Source organism: Microtus pennsylvanicus, chromosome 3 (assembly GCF_037038515.1).
Source record: "Microtus pennsylvanicus isolate mMicPen1 chromosome 3, mMicPen1.hap1, whole genome shotgun sequence".
Taxonomy (NCBI): Eukaryota; Metazoa; Chordata; class Mammalia; order Rodentia; family Cricetidae; genus Microtus; species Microtus pennsylvanicus.
In genome coordinates this window covers 77833477-77850806 of record NC_134581.1, presented here as the reverse complement: position 1 = coordinate 77850806, position 17330 = coordinate 77833477, and the positions used below count along the sequence as shown (strand labels likewise).

The following is a 17330-nucleotide window of genomic DNA, read 5'->3' as shown; positions in this document are numbered from 1 at the left end:
AACAAGGTGGTTAGTAGCTGAGGAAAGATGTGTCCTCTGGGCTCCATGTGCATGCATTTGCAAGGGTGCACACATGGCTAGGGGTATAGCTCAGTGGTAGAGCATTTGCTTCGAACGTCTGATACTCTAGGTTCAACCCCCAGTGCTGCAAAATGAATAAAACAGAGTGAAGGCAAAATAGCAGCAGGGAGAAAGTAATAGGAATAACGAAAAGTCAATAGCTGGATGCAGAGGAGGTAGGCTTTAGTGCCTGCTGCGGAGGGGAGTTGGGGGGGAGGGGGTATGTGGAGACAGGAGTTCCAGAGTCTTCCTTGGTTGCCAGCAAAAAAGAGAATCTGAGGTCCTGAGCATTTTGCAGAAAAGGGGGGAGTATGAATTGCCCTGCAGGTCCAAGAAAGCACTCCAAAGATTCCTGCCAACTCAGAGTGAACCGGACAACTCACTTCCTTTTCCCAGCTCCCAGCCCTAATGCCCTAGGGATTTCACACAACACTGTGGGTGCTCTCCAGTACACAGGGCTTTTTCTAGGTCATCTTTGCTTATAGTTCCTTTAAAACCCAGAGGCAAACCACCCATTAACTCAGCCCCTGCTGGGGAGGTGAATGTGTCTTTTAAAATTTCAAAGGAAACCATTAAACTTAGTTGGTAACCATTGTAACTGGTAACAAGCTTTCCATTCCACGGGTTTCATTCCACGGGTTTAAAAAAAAAGGGGGGGGGGTCAGAATGACTTTCCAGGAAGTTTGCTTACTTTAATTAGCTACTTTTTTTTTTTCTTACCCTTAATTTAGGATCACCTAAGCATTAATCCTACCATCGAGCTAAGCCCTGAAGGGCAGATGGGAGGGCAGAAAACCTCCGGGAGATGGAAGGCATCACTATCTCTCTCGGGAGTAGAGGACCCATGTAAAATCTCTTCTTGATTGGCAAGCAGAGCAAAACCAACTTCTGGAACTGACCCACTTGCTCCAGTGAAGGGGAAAGGGAACCCCAGGCACCTGTGGCCCTTTGCAGTACTACCCAGGGTTACAGAGTCATGGTGGTGATAAGGGCTGGAGAGACAGCAGCTCTCGCGCTGTGGTTAAGAGCCCTTGCTGTTCTTACTGAGAACCTAACACCCAAACTCTAGCTCCAGGGGATCTGACACCTTCTTCTGACCTCTGACCTCCACAGGCACTTTTCATTGCACTTTCTGTGCTGTAAAAAGACAGTGGTAGCTCGAAGCTCGGTGGCACACGCCTTTAATCCCAGCACTCTGTGAGTCCAAGTAGTACGCGTACAATTATGGAACAGCCTGAGCTGCAGAGTGAGACCTTGTCTCAAATAAAACAAAAACAAGATAGTGGTATAGACGTTAGCCCTCGGCTGGCTATCTACCCTCTAAGACAACATCCATTTTCTCTTGTCACTTAGTGAAAAGGATAAATGATTAAATCAGATAACTAGTAAGTGGCTCCGTTCGTAGGCATTTTCTTGGCCATGTGGAGGGAGAGGCAGGAACTCAGTCTGTAGCCCAGGCTGGCCTGGAACTCCTTACAGTCAGAACTAGAGTGTTGGTTACAGAAAATCAGCATCCTGCCTCGCGTGTTGGCCCCCTCTTTATCCCAGGTCTGTTTGATTTGAAACCATGCCCTTCAAACGTCTACCTCCTAAAGAGGCAAAGAGTCAGGAGAGGTTGTCAGCATGTCAGGATGCCTCCAACAGTCCCAGTTTATCCCTGGATGTCCTCTCCCTTCATCCTCCTGGTACACAGTTCCCCTAGTCCCACATAGGAGATTAGAATTTCCCCAAGCAGCACATAGCACACTGACTTCCTGGCCTCCTCCCGCAGTTGAAGCCTCACCTTCCTTCTCATTGTCGGGGTTCGGGTGTCTCATTCTGACTCCTCACACTGACCCCTACCTTGGTCAGAATAACTAACAGCAAAGCCTGGCTCTGTCGATAAGGGTGGTCTTTCTTTGTGGACACTGCTCAACTGTGTCCTGCCCAACGGAGCCTGGGGAAACAGAGTTGTTTCCAGGAAAAAAACAGTTTCCCTAGAACCACTGCTCTAAACTCCATTTTTCTCCAGGGGAGATTATTAGTACAGGCACAGCCCCCAGCAACCGTCAACAGAGCTCATCTCGGCTTTTTGAGATTGAAGGAAATTTAGAATGAGATCACCCTTTTCCACCAACCTTAGTAACACATATGACACCAGCAAGCTGACCGAAGTCAGACTTGATGATGACGCAGGCCTGGAATCCCAGCTGAAGCTAAGACAGGAAGATTGTAAGTTGGGGGCCAGCCTGAGCTGCAAAGCAAGTTCAAGGACAACTTAGCAAAACACCATAGATAGATAGATAGATAGATAGATAGATAGATAGATAGATAGATAGATAGATAGATAGATAATAGTAAATAAGGAGGGACATAGCTCAATTGTAGAGTGCTTGGTCACTATGCATAAGTACTTAAGTTCAATCACCAATATGGTGGGGCGAACAACACCCTGAGAAATGCGTGCACTTAGTCCATACTCTTTAGTCCAGCTGTTCTATACAAAGCAGAACATAAGGACTGTAGCTCTACACCATTGCTACCCAAACAAATGACACTGTATCAATGTTAAACTAAAGAGCAGAAGAATCTGTAGCAAGTGGATTCTGAAGACCAGCCTCTGCCCACACTCCCTCCTCAGCTCTCCTGTCACTCTTTTAGCTTCAAGAACTAGAATGTTCCAGAACAGTTAAAAGATTTTAGTTTTCGAGGACATCGATTCCTTCCCCTTCTCCCTTCTGTGTCTCTAATGATCCAGATGAAACACTAATTGGGGCCTTGTTGGGAGGCTATTAAAGTTATCTTCCTGGTTATCTTCCTTCAAGTTCTTTTTAATTACGCTGCATTTTCAAACCAAGGGTTGGGCTATGGTGGAAACAAGTGAGAAGAAAGAAACATCTCAATTCTTTCCTGACTCCTTTCTTCTCGTCACAAGGCAAAGTCATGCCCAGGCACCAATCCCTCTCGGAGCTCACACACTGGCTACGCACAGAACATTCAGAAGGCCAACGCTTGTACACAGACCCGTTTGCTTAGTTCTTTACGAAAGACTGTTAAGAACCTGGGTGGAAGCCGGGTGCGGTGGCGCATGCCTTTGATCCCAGCACTCAAAGGGAGAAACCAGTAGATCTCTGTAAGTTCGAGGCCCGTCTAGGGCAATTCTAGGACAGCCAGGACTGCACAGAGAAACCCTATCTCGAAAAAACAACCAAACAGAAAAAGAACCACGGATGGAAGACCCTGGTCTGCATCTACTAAAGACAGGTTCTCTTTGGAGCTGGCAATACAGCCAGTTGTTTCTCTGTTAGAATGGCACATCAAGGCATGGATCGTAGCCTACTGAGATGGCTCAGCGGAAAAAAGGTGCTTGCTGTGCAAGCCTCAGGACTTGAGTTCCATCCCCAGAACCTGCATAGAGGCAGAAGAAATTCTGCAAAGTTGTCCTCTGACAGCCTCTCATGCACACATGGCATGTGCACCCATGCATACATATTATAAACACATAATAATAAAATAAAAATAAAGTCTTTTTAAAAATGAAACATATGCTTATACCAGCTTCCTAGGAGGCTGAGGCAGGAGGATCTCAGGTTTGAGGCCAGCCTGCATTACATGGTGAGTTTCAGAGCAGTCTGGTTGATTTAGCAAACCCTTGTCTCAAAATAAAATTAAAGAGCTGGAATATGGCTCAGTAAAAGAGCATTTGCTTATCATAGCAAAGCTCTGGGTTTAATGTGCTTGTGCATGTGCGCACGCTCACACAAGTGCACATGCATGCACGTACACACACACATCACAGGATACAGTGGTAGAATGCTGCTTGCTTAGCATGTGCAAAGCCCTGGGTTTGATGTCCAACACTGCAAGTCTCTCCCTGATAAATTTTTGTCCTTTGTTCCCAAGGCTCTGGCTCCTTCCTGGCTATTAAGGTCAATATCTATTACTCCAAGGCCCCAGAGTCAGGCCCTGGGATCTCCAGACAAGTCCCTCAGGGACCAAGATCCAGCTTTGGGATCTGAAACTCTGAGCAAGAAGCAACATCACAGTGCTGGGCAGTGTCTCCTAACCACACACCCCCAGAAGAGAGCACCTTACCTGACTCCACCTGGCTGAAGGTGCTGTGGGCATCCGTTGAATCTGCAACATCCCCACTCATCTTGATCTCTGCAAGGAAAACACGACTGATTTTAATAGCAGGTCACCATTTTTCTTGCTGTGACATAGGTGACTTTAACTAAACAGCGAGGATGAATGTGTAATTACCGCAACCATCAGACTTTCAAATTCCTGATTCCTGAACACACAGCCACTAGAATATTCATCAGTCTGGAGGTGCAAATCCCCTCCTCCTGGGCTAGTTTCCTAGCCTGACCTTTCCTCCATTTCTCCACAGCTACTGCAGTCTCTCATCGTCTGCCTCAACCATCACCACCCTTCCATCGCCTGGACGTAGTGAATAAAATTTAACAAGAATAAGGACCTAGAAGCTGCCCATCCCCACCCTTAATTTCTTTTGGAATTGGGGGAATGCATTTTCTTAAAATTTCATAGAAATCCGGGTGGCACATGCTTTTAAGCCCAGCACTCAGGAGGCTAGGTCAAGAAGATCACAACTTCCAGGCCAGCCTTGAACTTAACAGAGGAAGACATTGTCTTAAAAATAATAAAACAGTGATAAATACAAATCAAACAATACTCTTCCATTTCCCATTCTATATAACAAGGCTACCCAAGAAGGTAAGCATACTTTAACCAAAGTTTGCCCCTCTTACCTTTCTATCCCCAATTCAGCTGTCTGGTTCTCAGAGGGTCGTGCACTGCCTGGGGAATCAAATCCTACCTGCTAGCGACCCTTTTCAGAGATCTTGCCCTTTGAGGCTCCTTCCCTTCCCTCTTTTTCCTCCAAACTGCTCAGTTGAGAAAGCAAACCTGCGCAAGGTCCCATGTCAGTGTCCGAGTTCTGCTGCTCTGGCCTCTCCTTTCTGCTCCATTGCAATAAATTAAACATTTACCCATAACAGAAGGCTGCCACCACCTAAGAGTCCCTAAATCTCCTCCCTGGTCAGCTGAGGGACAGAAAGAGGCAACTTTGAACTAGCTCTCTCAGCTCCTCTCCTTATTAAACCGTCCAAATCTGGCCATTTAAGACAGAGAATATTTTATTCAAATTGTATGGACTCCCCCCCCCCCCACCGCACCCTCTTCTCTGGGGCAGCACTTTAACTCTTTCAAACCAGATAAAGTCTTGGTGAGTTCATTTGCATATGATGCTCCTCAGCCAATCCCAGTCAAGGAGGCAGCCTTAATTTGCATCAGGTAATCAGGCTGTTGGCACTGTAGACATTGGAGGTCTGGAGATGATCAGGATGAGGGAAAAGAGTGGACCTCTGCCCCAGGAAAAGAGGAGAGAAAGCGCCAGCCCTTTCTTTTTGGTATGGCACTAATGTGTGTAGTTCTTAAATCTATTTACGGCTCTGTAAGGAAGTAACTGTGGTGCCAGGCAAAGCAGCGATGCAGACACCAGCAAATGTACCAGAAGTAGGGGAAGAAATAAGGCCACCCTAGGAGTCCCTATGGTTTTGAGGACACTGCTTAAAGAAGGAAGACACCCAGGTATATAGTAAGAGCTCGGTAGGGTCTTCCTAGACAGCCTTGCTGCACTGGGGAGGGGGTCATGAAGTCTCAGGAACACCCCCTCTGCTCTGCATTTGGGCGGCTTCCCTTGAACCTTAGCTTTTCTTGCTGCAGATGTTCATTTTCCAGACAGTAGTATATGCATGCGTATTCAGAACTGGCAGGGGCCTCTGTTCATTTGCAACTCCTGGGAAAATGGGCTTCACTTTGTCCCAGCTTGGAGCTGGGTAAAGCCTAACATCCATCTGTCCCCCACACTTCACCGCTGAAGTGCAGAGAAAAAGCCCCAAACCAGAGCCTGCTGGGAAGTCTCGGGAGGGAAAGTCTCTCCCTCTGCTGGTTTTGAACCTGCTTTAGCAGAGCCACACACAAGTCAGGACTTCAGAGTGCAGGTTTTGGCAGCAGACAAACCAGAGTGTATGCCAATGCCATCATTAAGTAGCCAGGGGACCTTAGCTACAAATGGGAGTGTGAAGTTTCTCCCCCAGAACCAGGGATGCTGAACACACCTCCCAGGGGCATGGACAAGATTTAATGAGATGATGAACGGGAGTGAAGGGTGCCTACTAAATCGCATTGCCTTAGACACGAAGTTCCAGTCCCCTTTTGCATCCTGGTCATGCCCCTTCCTTATCCCTTCCCGATTCTCTGGGAAATCTATGGCTTTCAGTCTTGCGTCTCTATAACTGTCCTTCACCAAGGAAGCCACTAGAATTCTCTAGATTCCACATCAAAGGAAAACTGCTCATGGGGACAGGAAAAGCTTGAGGGACAGCGAAAACATGAAGACAATCAGAGTTACTAAATCAACTTATTCCAAACTCCGGACATTTAAACAGATAACATGGTGTGTGTGCACTACTAAGAATAGAATCAGGGTCCTACTTCTGCTACCATTGAGATATACCCAGAGCTCTCCTTATTTTGAGGCAGGGTCTCAATGTTGCCCAGGCTAGCCTTGAACTCACTCTAGGTCATGCAGGACTTGAACTTATGCTCTTCCTGTTTTAGCCTTCCAGGACTAGCTGGGAATACATGCCTGCACCATGAGGATTGGCTGAAACAGGTAGCTTTTTGAGCTGAGCCTTATTCTGTTGCCCGTCACCCCAACTTTCCTCCAACACCCATTTCCTCCAACCACCAGGAAGTCTCTCCCTTGTCCTTTAAATAAACTTGGAACTTAGTCTTAATCGTGTCCAAAAGTTATTTCTAAAGACATCCAAGTCCGCTCATGTTGCCTTGACCTGGTGACAGCCTGACTCTCCAGGTGGGGGAGGGGGGAGGGGCTTCGTGAGGGGCAGGATGAGCTAACCTGGAAACCTTCTCCCTCCATCAGTCCCCAGCAAGCTCAGATGCTAAGAACCTGTTCTTGTTGGGTAGGAGGCTGATGCTGATGGGTGGGACGAATCCTTGGGTCTCAGCCTAAAAATGGGCCAACACCGAAACTCCCTGAGACGTTGGCAGTAACCCTTCACCTGTCCGACAGCACCGCCGGGGGTGAGTGAGAGAGGTGTGGGGTGGGGCCAGCTCGACTATGTTCTTATCTTAGTCTGTCTGAGTCGGCTCTCTGCCACCCTCCCTTCCCTGAGGAGGCTCAGCTGCTGAGTGTAAGCGCCCAGATACCTCAAGTAGACCCCAATCTGCCTCATCTAGCACTGTCACAGAGTGAAGATGACCTGGCTTTCCTGAGGCCTGGTCAGAAGTAGTTCCCCTAGTTGGTATCTAGAAACACAAGCACCCAAAGGCAGTGCTCTCTTGAGGTGGGCACAGGCAGTGTCCTCCTGAGTCCAGGCTATTCTGAGCAAATGGGAGCCCCACCCCTCTCTACTGTTCTCCCTATTCCTGTCCTTGGTTCTTTTCTCAAACACTTGCTTTTGTGGCTCCCTCCACAAGGGGGCCTTCCTAGGACCCTCCAGTGCCACTTCTGAGCCAGTCAAGGCTCCAACTATTCTGCTGTAGACTTATTTTCTTCTCCCTCCCTCTGACAGGCCTTTTGACGGGAATAGCATTCCTGAGCTCCAGCTAGCACAGGTCTCAGACACTCGGTCTCCCTCCCCCATTTGACAGTGAGAAACAGAAAGACCCACAAGGCCAGACACAGGGACCCTCTGGCTAACTACACCACCTCTCTCCCTTCCTAGCTGATTGGTTCTTGTCCATCCCTTGAGGCTTGAGCGCAGGAAGCCCCTCTCTATCTGAGAACTCCCACGCTACTTGCTCAGATCTCCAGGCTCCGCAATGAAAGGTTCTATAAGAACACAGCGTGGAGGCTGTGGCACACCGGAATCAGAGTTTGTCCCCAGGCTCTCACAATTATGAAGCCCTCTGAAAAGGGATCCAGGAGCAAGTCTATGTCCATGCTAGGGGACGGCTATCATCCTCCTTCCACACTGATACTACTCCAGGAAACCAACCAGGAGGCTTCCTTAAGGGCCTGGAGTTGGGAATTCCAGGGGACATTTAAGGGACAGCAGAATATAGGATTACTATGGAGGGACTAAAGGAAAGAGGAGCTAGGCTTAAGAGACCTACCCAGGGGAAGAGACTATAATGAGACAATCCAAAGAAAGAAGGGGATCCCTCCCTCCACACACACAGCAGGGACCACACAAAAAAGACCTACAAAGACCTCAAAAGCTTGGCATAGTGGCTTATGCCTGTACTCCAAGAACTGGGGAAGCTGAGGCAAAAAAAAATTAATTTGAGCTTGAGATAAACCTGAGCTATGTGGCAAGATCTTGTCTCAAAAATGACATCACCAGGCAGTGGTGGCGCACACCTTTAATCCCAGCACTTGGGAGGCAGAGGCAGGCAGATCTCTGTGAGTTTGAGGCCAGCCTGGTCTACAAGAGCTAGTTCCAGGACAGGCTCCAAAGCTACAGAGAAATCCTGTCTCAAACCAAAAACAAACAAACGAAACAAAACTAAACAAACAATAATGAAGCTAAGAAAGTAAGCACAGCACAGAAAACTCCAAACCCAGAGAACCTTGGCTATGTCACTAAGAGGTGAGCACACACCACAGAGGGGCCAAGACATCATGAGTGACATGGAGGAAGACCAACAACCTGGGGGAACTGGCAAAAGAATATGGCAAGCCAACCTTTAAGACAATTGGAGAGGTAAATCAGGCAATGAGCACAAAGAATGGTGAACCCCCATCTGGAGGAAGCACCCCACTTTGGGGTGCGTTCAGCACACTCTGCTCACAGCAATGCCGAGCAGCGGGGGTGTATGGGTCTCTGAGAAGCATCAACGAGGGGCTAGCATGGGTGGAGGGCCTTGGCCTTCTCTTCCCAACCTCTCCCTTCCTGCTCTCCACCAGGTCTTCCCAGCTCCCAGGCTGCTCCCCTACCAGGATCCAGCTGTTCCACCTCCTCCCACTTCCCCAGGCAGAACCTCCGGTAGGACAGGGAGGTGGAAACCCCCCAGGAAGTCCCTGATCTTGGTTCTAAAGAACTCCCCACTTTCTACTGAGCTACCTTTGGCTAAGACGATTTCCCATTTGAACACTGGCCTTCCTGATAGGAAATGAGGGATGAAATGCCTCCCCCAGAGGCCCTGTCCCCAGCTACTTTCAGTTCCGCTGTAGCACTTTGGATCTGAGAATTTTTTCAGACACTGGACGACACCCAGTTGGATGGCTCCTTCAGCCTCACCTAGTCCTTCCTGGCAAATCCTGGGGCACCAGGCACTGGGTGCCAGCATCTTTCTGCCAGCTACCCTTGCACTTAGCCCTGCTGGGAAGTGAACTAGGAATCATGGGCCCCTGGGGCCCCCACTGATACCTGTTTCCGGGAACGGTGGGAGACAGGAAGATCTAGCTTGTTTCGCTTTGTGCGGTGGGTCAGAAGATCTGCTTTCTTCCTCCTCCTCCCCACCTCCCTGCTCTCTAGAGCAATTAACATAATCTCTGCAGCAACCTGACATCCTAAAGAAAAATTACTTGGTTCCTGCACTGTGTATGACAGAGGTAAGGGGCTAGGCTTTGAGTAGCTAACTTAGGTCCAGCTTTTTTTTTTTTTCACTTTGATTCTGCTCCTTGCTCAACACCTCAAGCAGCTAATCAGAACATCAGTCCTCCCCACCTCAACCCACATCACCAAGTCCAACCCTTTAGCTTAGTAGCATCCTTAGCCCAGCTGTGAATGGAAGGATCAGAGAATGATGATGGGTCCTGGTCTCTCCACACCCGCCTCTCATTTGTCCATTCCTGGCCTTTTCGTTTCCAGGACTCCTATTCCTCCGGAAAGGAGGTCGTGAGATATCGTGCTCAGAGGTGTCTATCACCATCCCCTCTGGGATACAGGCTTACTATACACTGAACCCATAGCGCAGATGGATAACGTGAGTGGACACACCTGCAACACATCCAGACACATCTGGAACACGTGTGGCCCAAGACGTTCCTTGGGGTTTGCTCCACCAATTCTCCCAGCACACGCTGGGGACAGTCAGATACTCCCGACACACACAAACACATGCTTGCACAAGTCCTAATCAATGGACGATCCTGTGGCGTGGCATCTGCCCCAGGTGCGCCTTTGGTTTTGCTCCGCCCTACTAGCATTTCCCCTAGGCACCCCCCATGCCCACTTTGCCTGCATTTCACACAGGTGCCCGGACACCAAACACGCAGCATGTGGATACATGTATGCACTCCCAGGTCCACACCCTAACTGAATGAGTGAACCACCCATCTGCAAGCTCCTGGGACTCCAGCACTTCAGCACACCCAAGGCCCACGCACTGTCTAACTTCCCAGATCTAAGGTTTCTGGAACTTCATGCACCTCGTTATTGTTCTCCAAGGTTTCATATTCCAAACTTGCCTCTTTTACTCCCTCCCTGCCCCCAACATCTACCTATCCTCACCCGCCCAAAAGGGCCCGCTATCCACATCGCCCTCTCCTGGCCGCCGGGGAGTTAGCCCCTCACAGTGCCTCGAGCGGTGCAATGGTGTCCTTGTCCTTGGTCCCTTTCCACACGCGCGCGCGCGGTGACACCTGTCGGAGTTCACTCCCTCCGCCCCTCACCTGTGTGCATGGGTTCCAGATTCACCATCCTGCCCCAGGCGGGGCCAAAACCAGCGCCCCCCCAGGTCCCTCGCGGCTGCCCCAGCCTGGCCCCCGGAGAAGCCAGGGTCTCCTTCCTCCCGCCCTTTGCCGCCGCAGCTGCCGCCACTGCGGGAGCCGCTGCCACCTCAGTCGCGCGCTCAGCTGCTCCGGCTGGGGCAGCACTCCGCGACCAGGTTTAGCACACTCCCCAGGTGAGCACGCGGCACGGGGCGGGGGCCTCGGCCACGCCTCCTGGCAGGGCCCCCGCGCTTGGCCTTGAGCCCATGCAAAACAGCGATTTGCATACATGGAGCTGGGGGCCAGGAGAGGGGTGTCGAGGTGCTGCCGGGGCGGGTCCCGGCCCTGAGGAACACCTGTCTGTCGAGACCCCGCCTGGCAGTCCCTCCCCATCACGCCCTCAGCTGCTCAGACTACTGGGGTAGCTTGACCTTTTGGGGAACCCCAGGTTTCTGCCTGGTTGGACTCAAGAAAAGTAAACAGTGCTACGGAGTATCCGTGAGAGTCTGGAGAAGCTAAGGGGATGCTGCGAATGGTCTTACAATCCTCCTTTCCAACCGTTTACCACCCCTGTGGCTTGGGTCGTACTGTTCACCTCCCTGACCTCATTTTAAGCATCTGTAAAACGGGGCCTGTGCTAATAACTGGTATCTATCAGGGCTAAGCAGGCGACCAAACAGGGCTGGTTCCCCGTGGCTTACCCTCGTCAGTGTAAGCTCTAGATTGCAGCAGCTTCTCCTCACCCTTTCTATTTTTTTTTTTTTTTTGGTTTTTCGAGACAGGGTTTCTCTGTGGCTTTGGAGCCTGTCCTGGAACTAGCTCTGTAGACCAGGCTGGTCTCGAACTCACAGAGATCCGCCTACCTCTGCCTCCCGAGTGCTGGGATTAAAGGCGTGCGCCACCATCGCCCGGCTTTTTTCTTTTTTTGTCACCCTTTCTAGATAGGCAGACCTGCCCCTTCCCTGCTGTCACCCACTCCGGTCCCAGGCTATGAGAGAGAAGGACGTGGCTAATATTCACCAATGCCAGCACCTGTTCTTAAATTCACCTTCCTGGGACTGGAAATGAATTATCCAAAGCCCGTAATTCCCCAGCGCTGGAGCCCAAACTCCGATTCCAGGGCACCCTGCAGGGGTAGAAGACTTCTTACTCTTCAGATGTTAATTAGTGACTCTGGCTCAGGAAACGTCCAGCCAGCTCAGAAAGCCACGCGTAGACAGGAGGGCAGAGCCACACTTCCCATTTCCTCTTCAGATAGGATCCCCACTGCCCTGGTTCCAGGCCATTTCCCAGGCTGGCTTTGGGCTTTTCTGCCTCTAGACCTTTTATATAATGTCCTTTCCTCCTGGGATTTCCATTCATGACACCCCAAGTTTACTGTGCTTCCACTCTTGACTGGGCAGGGTACTGAGAAACGTTAAAAGCATCTCTAATGCCATTATCATTATTATTTTGAATTGCCACAGGTTCCAAATCAAGATGTTTCCATGCGTAAAGCAAGCTCTGAGCTATATTCCCAGACTGTCTGTTCTGGTTTTGAGATAGAGTCACCTTATGTAGTCTAGGCCTTTAAGTTCCTGAATTTAGCATGTATTAAACCTTGTGAATAGTACCATTATTTATTTATTTCCCCCTGGGTCTTTCTGTGTAGCCCTGACTGTCCCAGAACACACTCTATAGACCAGGCTGGCCTCCAACTCACAGAGATCTGCCTGCCTCTGCCTCCTGAGTGCTGGGATTAAAGGTGTGTGCCACCACACCCTGAAGTACCACGATTTCTATTTCACAGATGGGAACACTGAGGCTTAAGGAATTTAACCTGCCATGTCACATAGCCCATACCACCAAGAACAGAAACTTTTTGTTCTCCAGTGAATGATTCAAATGCCCCCTCTCTTTGCAGCTGGAAGGGAGAAGGAGATGCTCCCCCCTCTGTTTTTACCCCCTGCATTGGGCATCATGCATCATGCAAGCAAGATGCTGGAGATAGAGCTTCCTGGCCTGTGTGAAGGAGGGTGGTGTGGGCCCTTCTTAGCTCACTTCTTAGGTTTTTATTTGTTTGCTGCTTTGTTTCCCGACTGGATGCTTCGTTCTGTTGTCTTCAGGTCCTGGAACAATGCTGGACACACCAGACATCAGTGCCAAGTAGAGGAGATGGGAGGGCATAAGCGAGTCTTCAGGGCTGGGCAAACTGCCTGTCCTAGTCAAACCCCCCTGCCTTTCCTGGCAAGAAGGAAGGGACTTTCTTTTTCTTTCTTCTGCTCTTGGAAAGAGATCAGCAAGGGCTTTTGGAGGTCTGAGTGACCCTGGAAGTCTCACTTAGGACATTCTCAGCCTGTCCCTTTCTTCCTTACCCCTGTCCTTTCCTTATTTGGCTTCTTCCCTGTGCTCAAGGTCTAATCTGCCGCACTCGTCTGCCAGCATCCCAGAGAAGCCCTTGCTCCAAGTCTGTCGTGTGCTCCTGAGTCCCAGCTCCCTATTTGTATATATTTGCATGGCCCTGTGCGCTCAGGGTCTGGCTCACCACTATCTAGGATCTGTTGCTGGTTTGCTTTTCCCCCAACTGTAATCTTGTTGATTTTTTTCTGCACTTTAGTATTCCAGAAGTCAGAGAAGTTTATATCTGCCAATGTCCACGAACTACCTAGGATTCTGGGATTGGGTTGTGTGTATGTGTGCTTGTGTTTGTGTGTGTGTGTGTGTGTGTGTGTGTGTATGTGTGTGTGTGTTAGTGGGGTGGGCAGTTTATAAAGTTCTCTGGGAGGGAAGCACTGAGGAGGAGACAGGATCTTGGGAGTTCACTGTTGGAAGCAAAGCTTAAAAGTTCCAGAGATTTGGAGGGAGGGAGATAAGATGGGGAGGGAGTGAAGTTGACAAATATCATTTTAGCTATTGTTCATCTCTTTACTTATCAATTAGTAGTATGTGCTTCCCTAGTATGGAGAACTGTGCTCTATGTTGAATATATGACATCTTTGTGTTCGTGTGTTCCTGTGCATGCATGTGTGTGCACACCGATGCGTGCATGCGTGGGTGTGTATGGGTGTGCACGTAGGCTAGAGGAACCTCAAGGATCATTATTTATTGACCTATTCCTTAATAGACCCTATTTCTTGGGTCAGGACCTATCATTTCCCTGACTTGGAACTGCAGGAGAGGCTAGCTGGCCAGTGGGATTACATAGACTCTGGAGATGGAATTTGGGCCCTTGTGCTTGCAAAATAAGCATTTCCCCCACCAAGCTATGTCTCCAGGCCCCACAGGGCATCTTTTTTGTTTCTTTGTCCATTGAATTTTAAGTCCATTGTCATTTAGATGAAAAGTTATTAGCCCCTACTTATAGATGAGAAAACTGAGATTCAGGGAGATTAATACAACCAGTAGATGGTAAGGTTAGGGTTTAGATTCAGGCCTACCAGTCCGGCACTGGCGTCTGTGTGTGTGTGTGTGTGTGTGTGTGTGTGAGAGAGAGAGAGAGAGAGAGAGAGAGAGAGAGAGAGAGAGAGAGAGCGCACACGCGCATGCATGATGTGTGGGCCAAGGAGGAGAGCTAGACCACTCTATTCTCTCCCTTGTGATCTTGCTTGATAATTGTTTCAATTAGATGGAGTGGATTGAGACCCCCCCTTCCCAACACAGCTGCATGAAAACCTGCTTTGAGCTTGGGCCTGGTGAGCAACATCCCCCCCCAGGCTTAATCCTCCTGCCTCTCTGTCAGCAGGAGAGAAACCACAGAGAAGAGGTTGAGATAGGAGGCTGCCTGGAGGTTTAAAGGGGGACAGAGGAAAGAGAGAAAGAAGGAAGGGCAGGAAAATTCAATGCCTTTGGACATCAAAAGAGTTGTATGCAAATGACATGTAAATACAATGCAAATTGCCTCTCCCTCCCTTTGCCCTCTCCTTAGAGCTAGAGGAACCATTCAGAGAGTAGCCCAAGTTGGACGTTGTGGTTGTGAAACGGGGACGTCTCTGACCCTTCCCTGAGTCCTTTTGGTGTGACATCTGTCCCCTTCTTGCCTGCAGCTCTAGTGGCAGCAGAAGCCACTAGATTAGCTTCTCTTGCTTCAAGGCCAGAGACTGGGGTCTAACTTCCTCTTTCCAACACTTGAGCTGGAAGCATGAGACTCCTGAGAGGGGCTGAGATGGGGGTGAGGGTGGCCACCCCAGCCTTGTTTTCTCCCCAGAGGGAAAAGTGGCCTTCTTGGCAGCTGGCCTGTCAAGCACTCCCGTTTCCTGTCTTGTCAGCTGGATTGAGTTGTCAGGGCTGGGAGAAGGGTGGAGAGCAAGGCATCCTGGAAGGCCACCAAGCAACAAGTCCCTTCTAGCTTTTTCCTTCTGCCAGATGAGCTCCAGGGCCCCTAGCATGGGGCTGTTGACTGGGGTGGTGGGGAATCTCTCTCCCTTCTCTCTCTGGCTTAAATTCATCAAAGCCAGCAAATTCAAGCTCCGCTCCCCCACCTCACAGAAAAACAGAAGGAAGGAAGGTAGAGGCCGGGAAGGACTTCCAAGCCTGTTTCGAATAACACCGCTGAGTAAATGTGATGGTACCACTGCCGAGAGGCAGATTGCAGGAGACAGACAGAGGGCACAGTGCCAAGGTGACAAAGCCAGAGGTGTCTTGGGAACCAGGATAAAAGCAGCTGCGCCTGAGGAGTGGACAGGAAAGGACACGGGACACGCAGAACCATGCTCTGCCCTGATGTCCCCGATGCTGACTTACCTGTGCCCCTCTCTCAGCCTCCCCAGCCTCCTGACAGCTTCTAGCCCTCCCCCATGTCATCATAGAAATTCATAGCTCATTTTGCTCTTGAAGGTTTAGAATAATAGATTGAATATGCCATTCCCAATCAGCTTTTGACCTTGAGCCCGGGAGGTGAACCCTAACCACACCTCCCTCTAGCCTGGTTCAGCCACTTTTTTCTTGACTCTGGAAGACCAGGTGGTGATGGTTCAGGACACCTGCACTCTGAGAGCAAGTTTAGGCCCAGCGCGCCCTCTTGTGGAAGTTGGGGGTGTAATCTCTGCCTATAAAATTCCAGAAATGGACCCCACTGTGTCTAGGGCACCACCATCGGTCAGGACCCGACCCCAGCTCCAGGCGAGCAGAGATACTGATGCTGTGTGGTTTTCAAGTCCTCAAACCCTTCCATACATCACTATGGATCCAAGATTGATCAAAACAGAGACAATTTGGGTTGGGGGGGATGTTTCTCCCCTACTGTCCTCTAAAGCTATCCGTCACTGTGGTTACCCTGAACCCACTCATGGAGGCGTTAGAGGTCAGCCATGCATCCATAGCTGTATCAAACACCCACCAGAGCCACATACTAGCCCAGGAACTCGAGACGTTACAGGTACTGGCCTCCTCTGCAAGCTCCCAGTCTCTTAAAGCCTATGGATCACAACAGATGAGTCCTTCATCCTGAAGTATAGGGCCTAAAAGGAAAATATAGGTTTGTCATGAAGCTCCCTTGGAACGAGGTGTACCCTTCTGGGATCTGGCAGGAAACCTCAAGAAGGGCTTCTCATAGGTAAGGACTCTAAGCTAAGATGGGTGAGCCCAGGAATAGACAGCAAAGGCCAGAGTAGTCGATGGAAGGTAGAGAGAGTTACAAGCAGCTCTCGTGGGGGCAGTGACCAAGTGCAGGGGGTGGAAAGGCTTGGGAGTGGGGTGATGGGGTGCTGGAATACAGTCAATCAGCCCTTCCTAGGCAGAGGAGAAGGGCCTGGCTTCAGGGATGGCTCAGCTGACTGAAGCCCAGCCTAGCCTGAGAACTCCTGAGTTAGGAGCTTGTAGGAAGGAGACTGCTGTTAAGAAGTCTGTCCTGAAATGTGGTCCATTTACACAATGGAGTACCACACAGCAGAAGAAAATAATGACATCTTGAAATCTGCAGGCAAATGGGTGGATCTAGAAAACGTCATTTTGAGTGAGGTAACCCAGACCCAGAAAGACAATTATCATATGTACTCACTCATAAGTGGTTTTTAAACATAAAGCAAATCACAATCCCAGAGAATCTAGACAACAATGAGGACCGTAAGAGAGACATACATGGATCTAATGTACATGGGAAGTAGAAAAAGACAAGATCTCCTGAGTAAATTGGGAGTATGGGGACCATAGGAGAGGGTTGAAGGGGAGGGGAGAGGAATGGAGGGGAGCAGAGGAAAATGTAGAGCTCAATAAAAATCAATTAAAAAAAAAGTCTGTTCTGTAATCTCAGTCCTTGAGAGTCTAAGACAGGAGGATTGCTTTGAATTCAAAGCCAACCTGGGCTACACAGTGAGTTCTGTTCAGCTTTGCCACAGGGCGAGACCCTGTCTATAAAATAACAAGTCCGGCAAGGTAGTGTGCTCCTTTAATCTTAGCACTAGGATCTTTGTGAGTTCGAGGCTAGCCTGGTCTATACAGAGTGTTCCAAGACAACCAGGAAGACACTGAGAGAACCTGTCTCATATAAATAAATAAATAAATAAATAAATAAATAAATAATAACAAAGCAAACAAAAACAAAAAATCAAAAAAGTGCATTTGTTTGCTGAAGCAGCACAGCAGGGCTAGGTGGCAAAGACCAATGCAT

General features: G+C 49.4%; 1 protein-coding gene across 2 annotated transcripts in view; it reads right to left on the bottom strand.

The window, feature by feature from the left end:
• Positions 1 to 10736, bottom strand: part of Pou2f3 (POU class 2 homeobox 3) — an 84782-nt gene extending 74046 nt beyond the window's left edge. For both annotated transcript variants that reach the window (XM_075967817.1, XM_075967818.1), the window contains exons 1-2: positions 10709 to 10736; positions 4135 to 4203 (exon numbers count right to left, since the gene is read on the bottom strand). In XM_075967817.1, the coding sequence (XP_075823932.1) occupies positions 4135 to 4203; positions 10709 to 10736 (97 nt within the window). The remainder of the gene's footprint in view (positions 1 to 4134; positions 4204 to 10708) is intronic.
• Positions 10737 to 17330: the final 6594 nt, after the last annotated feature.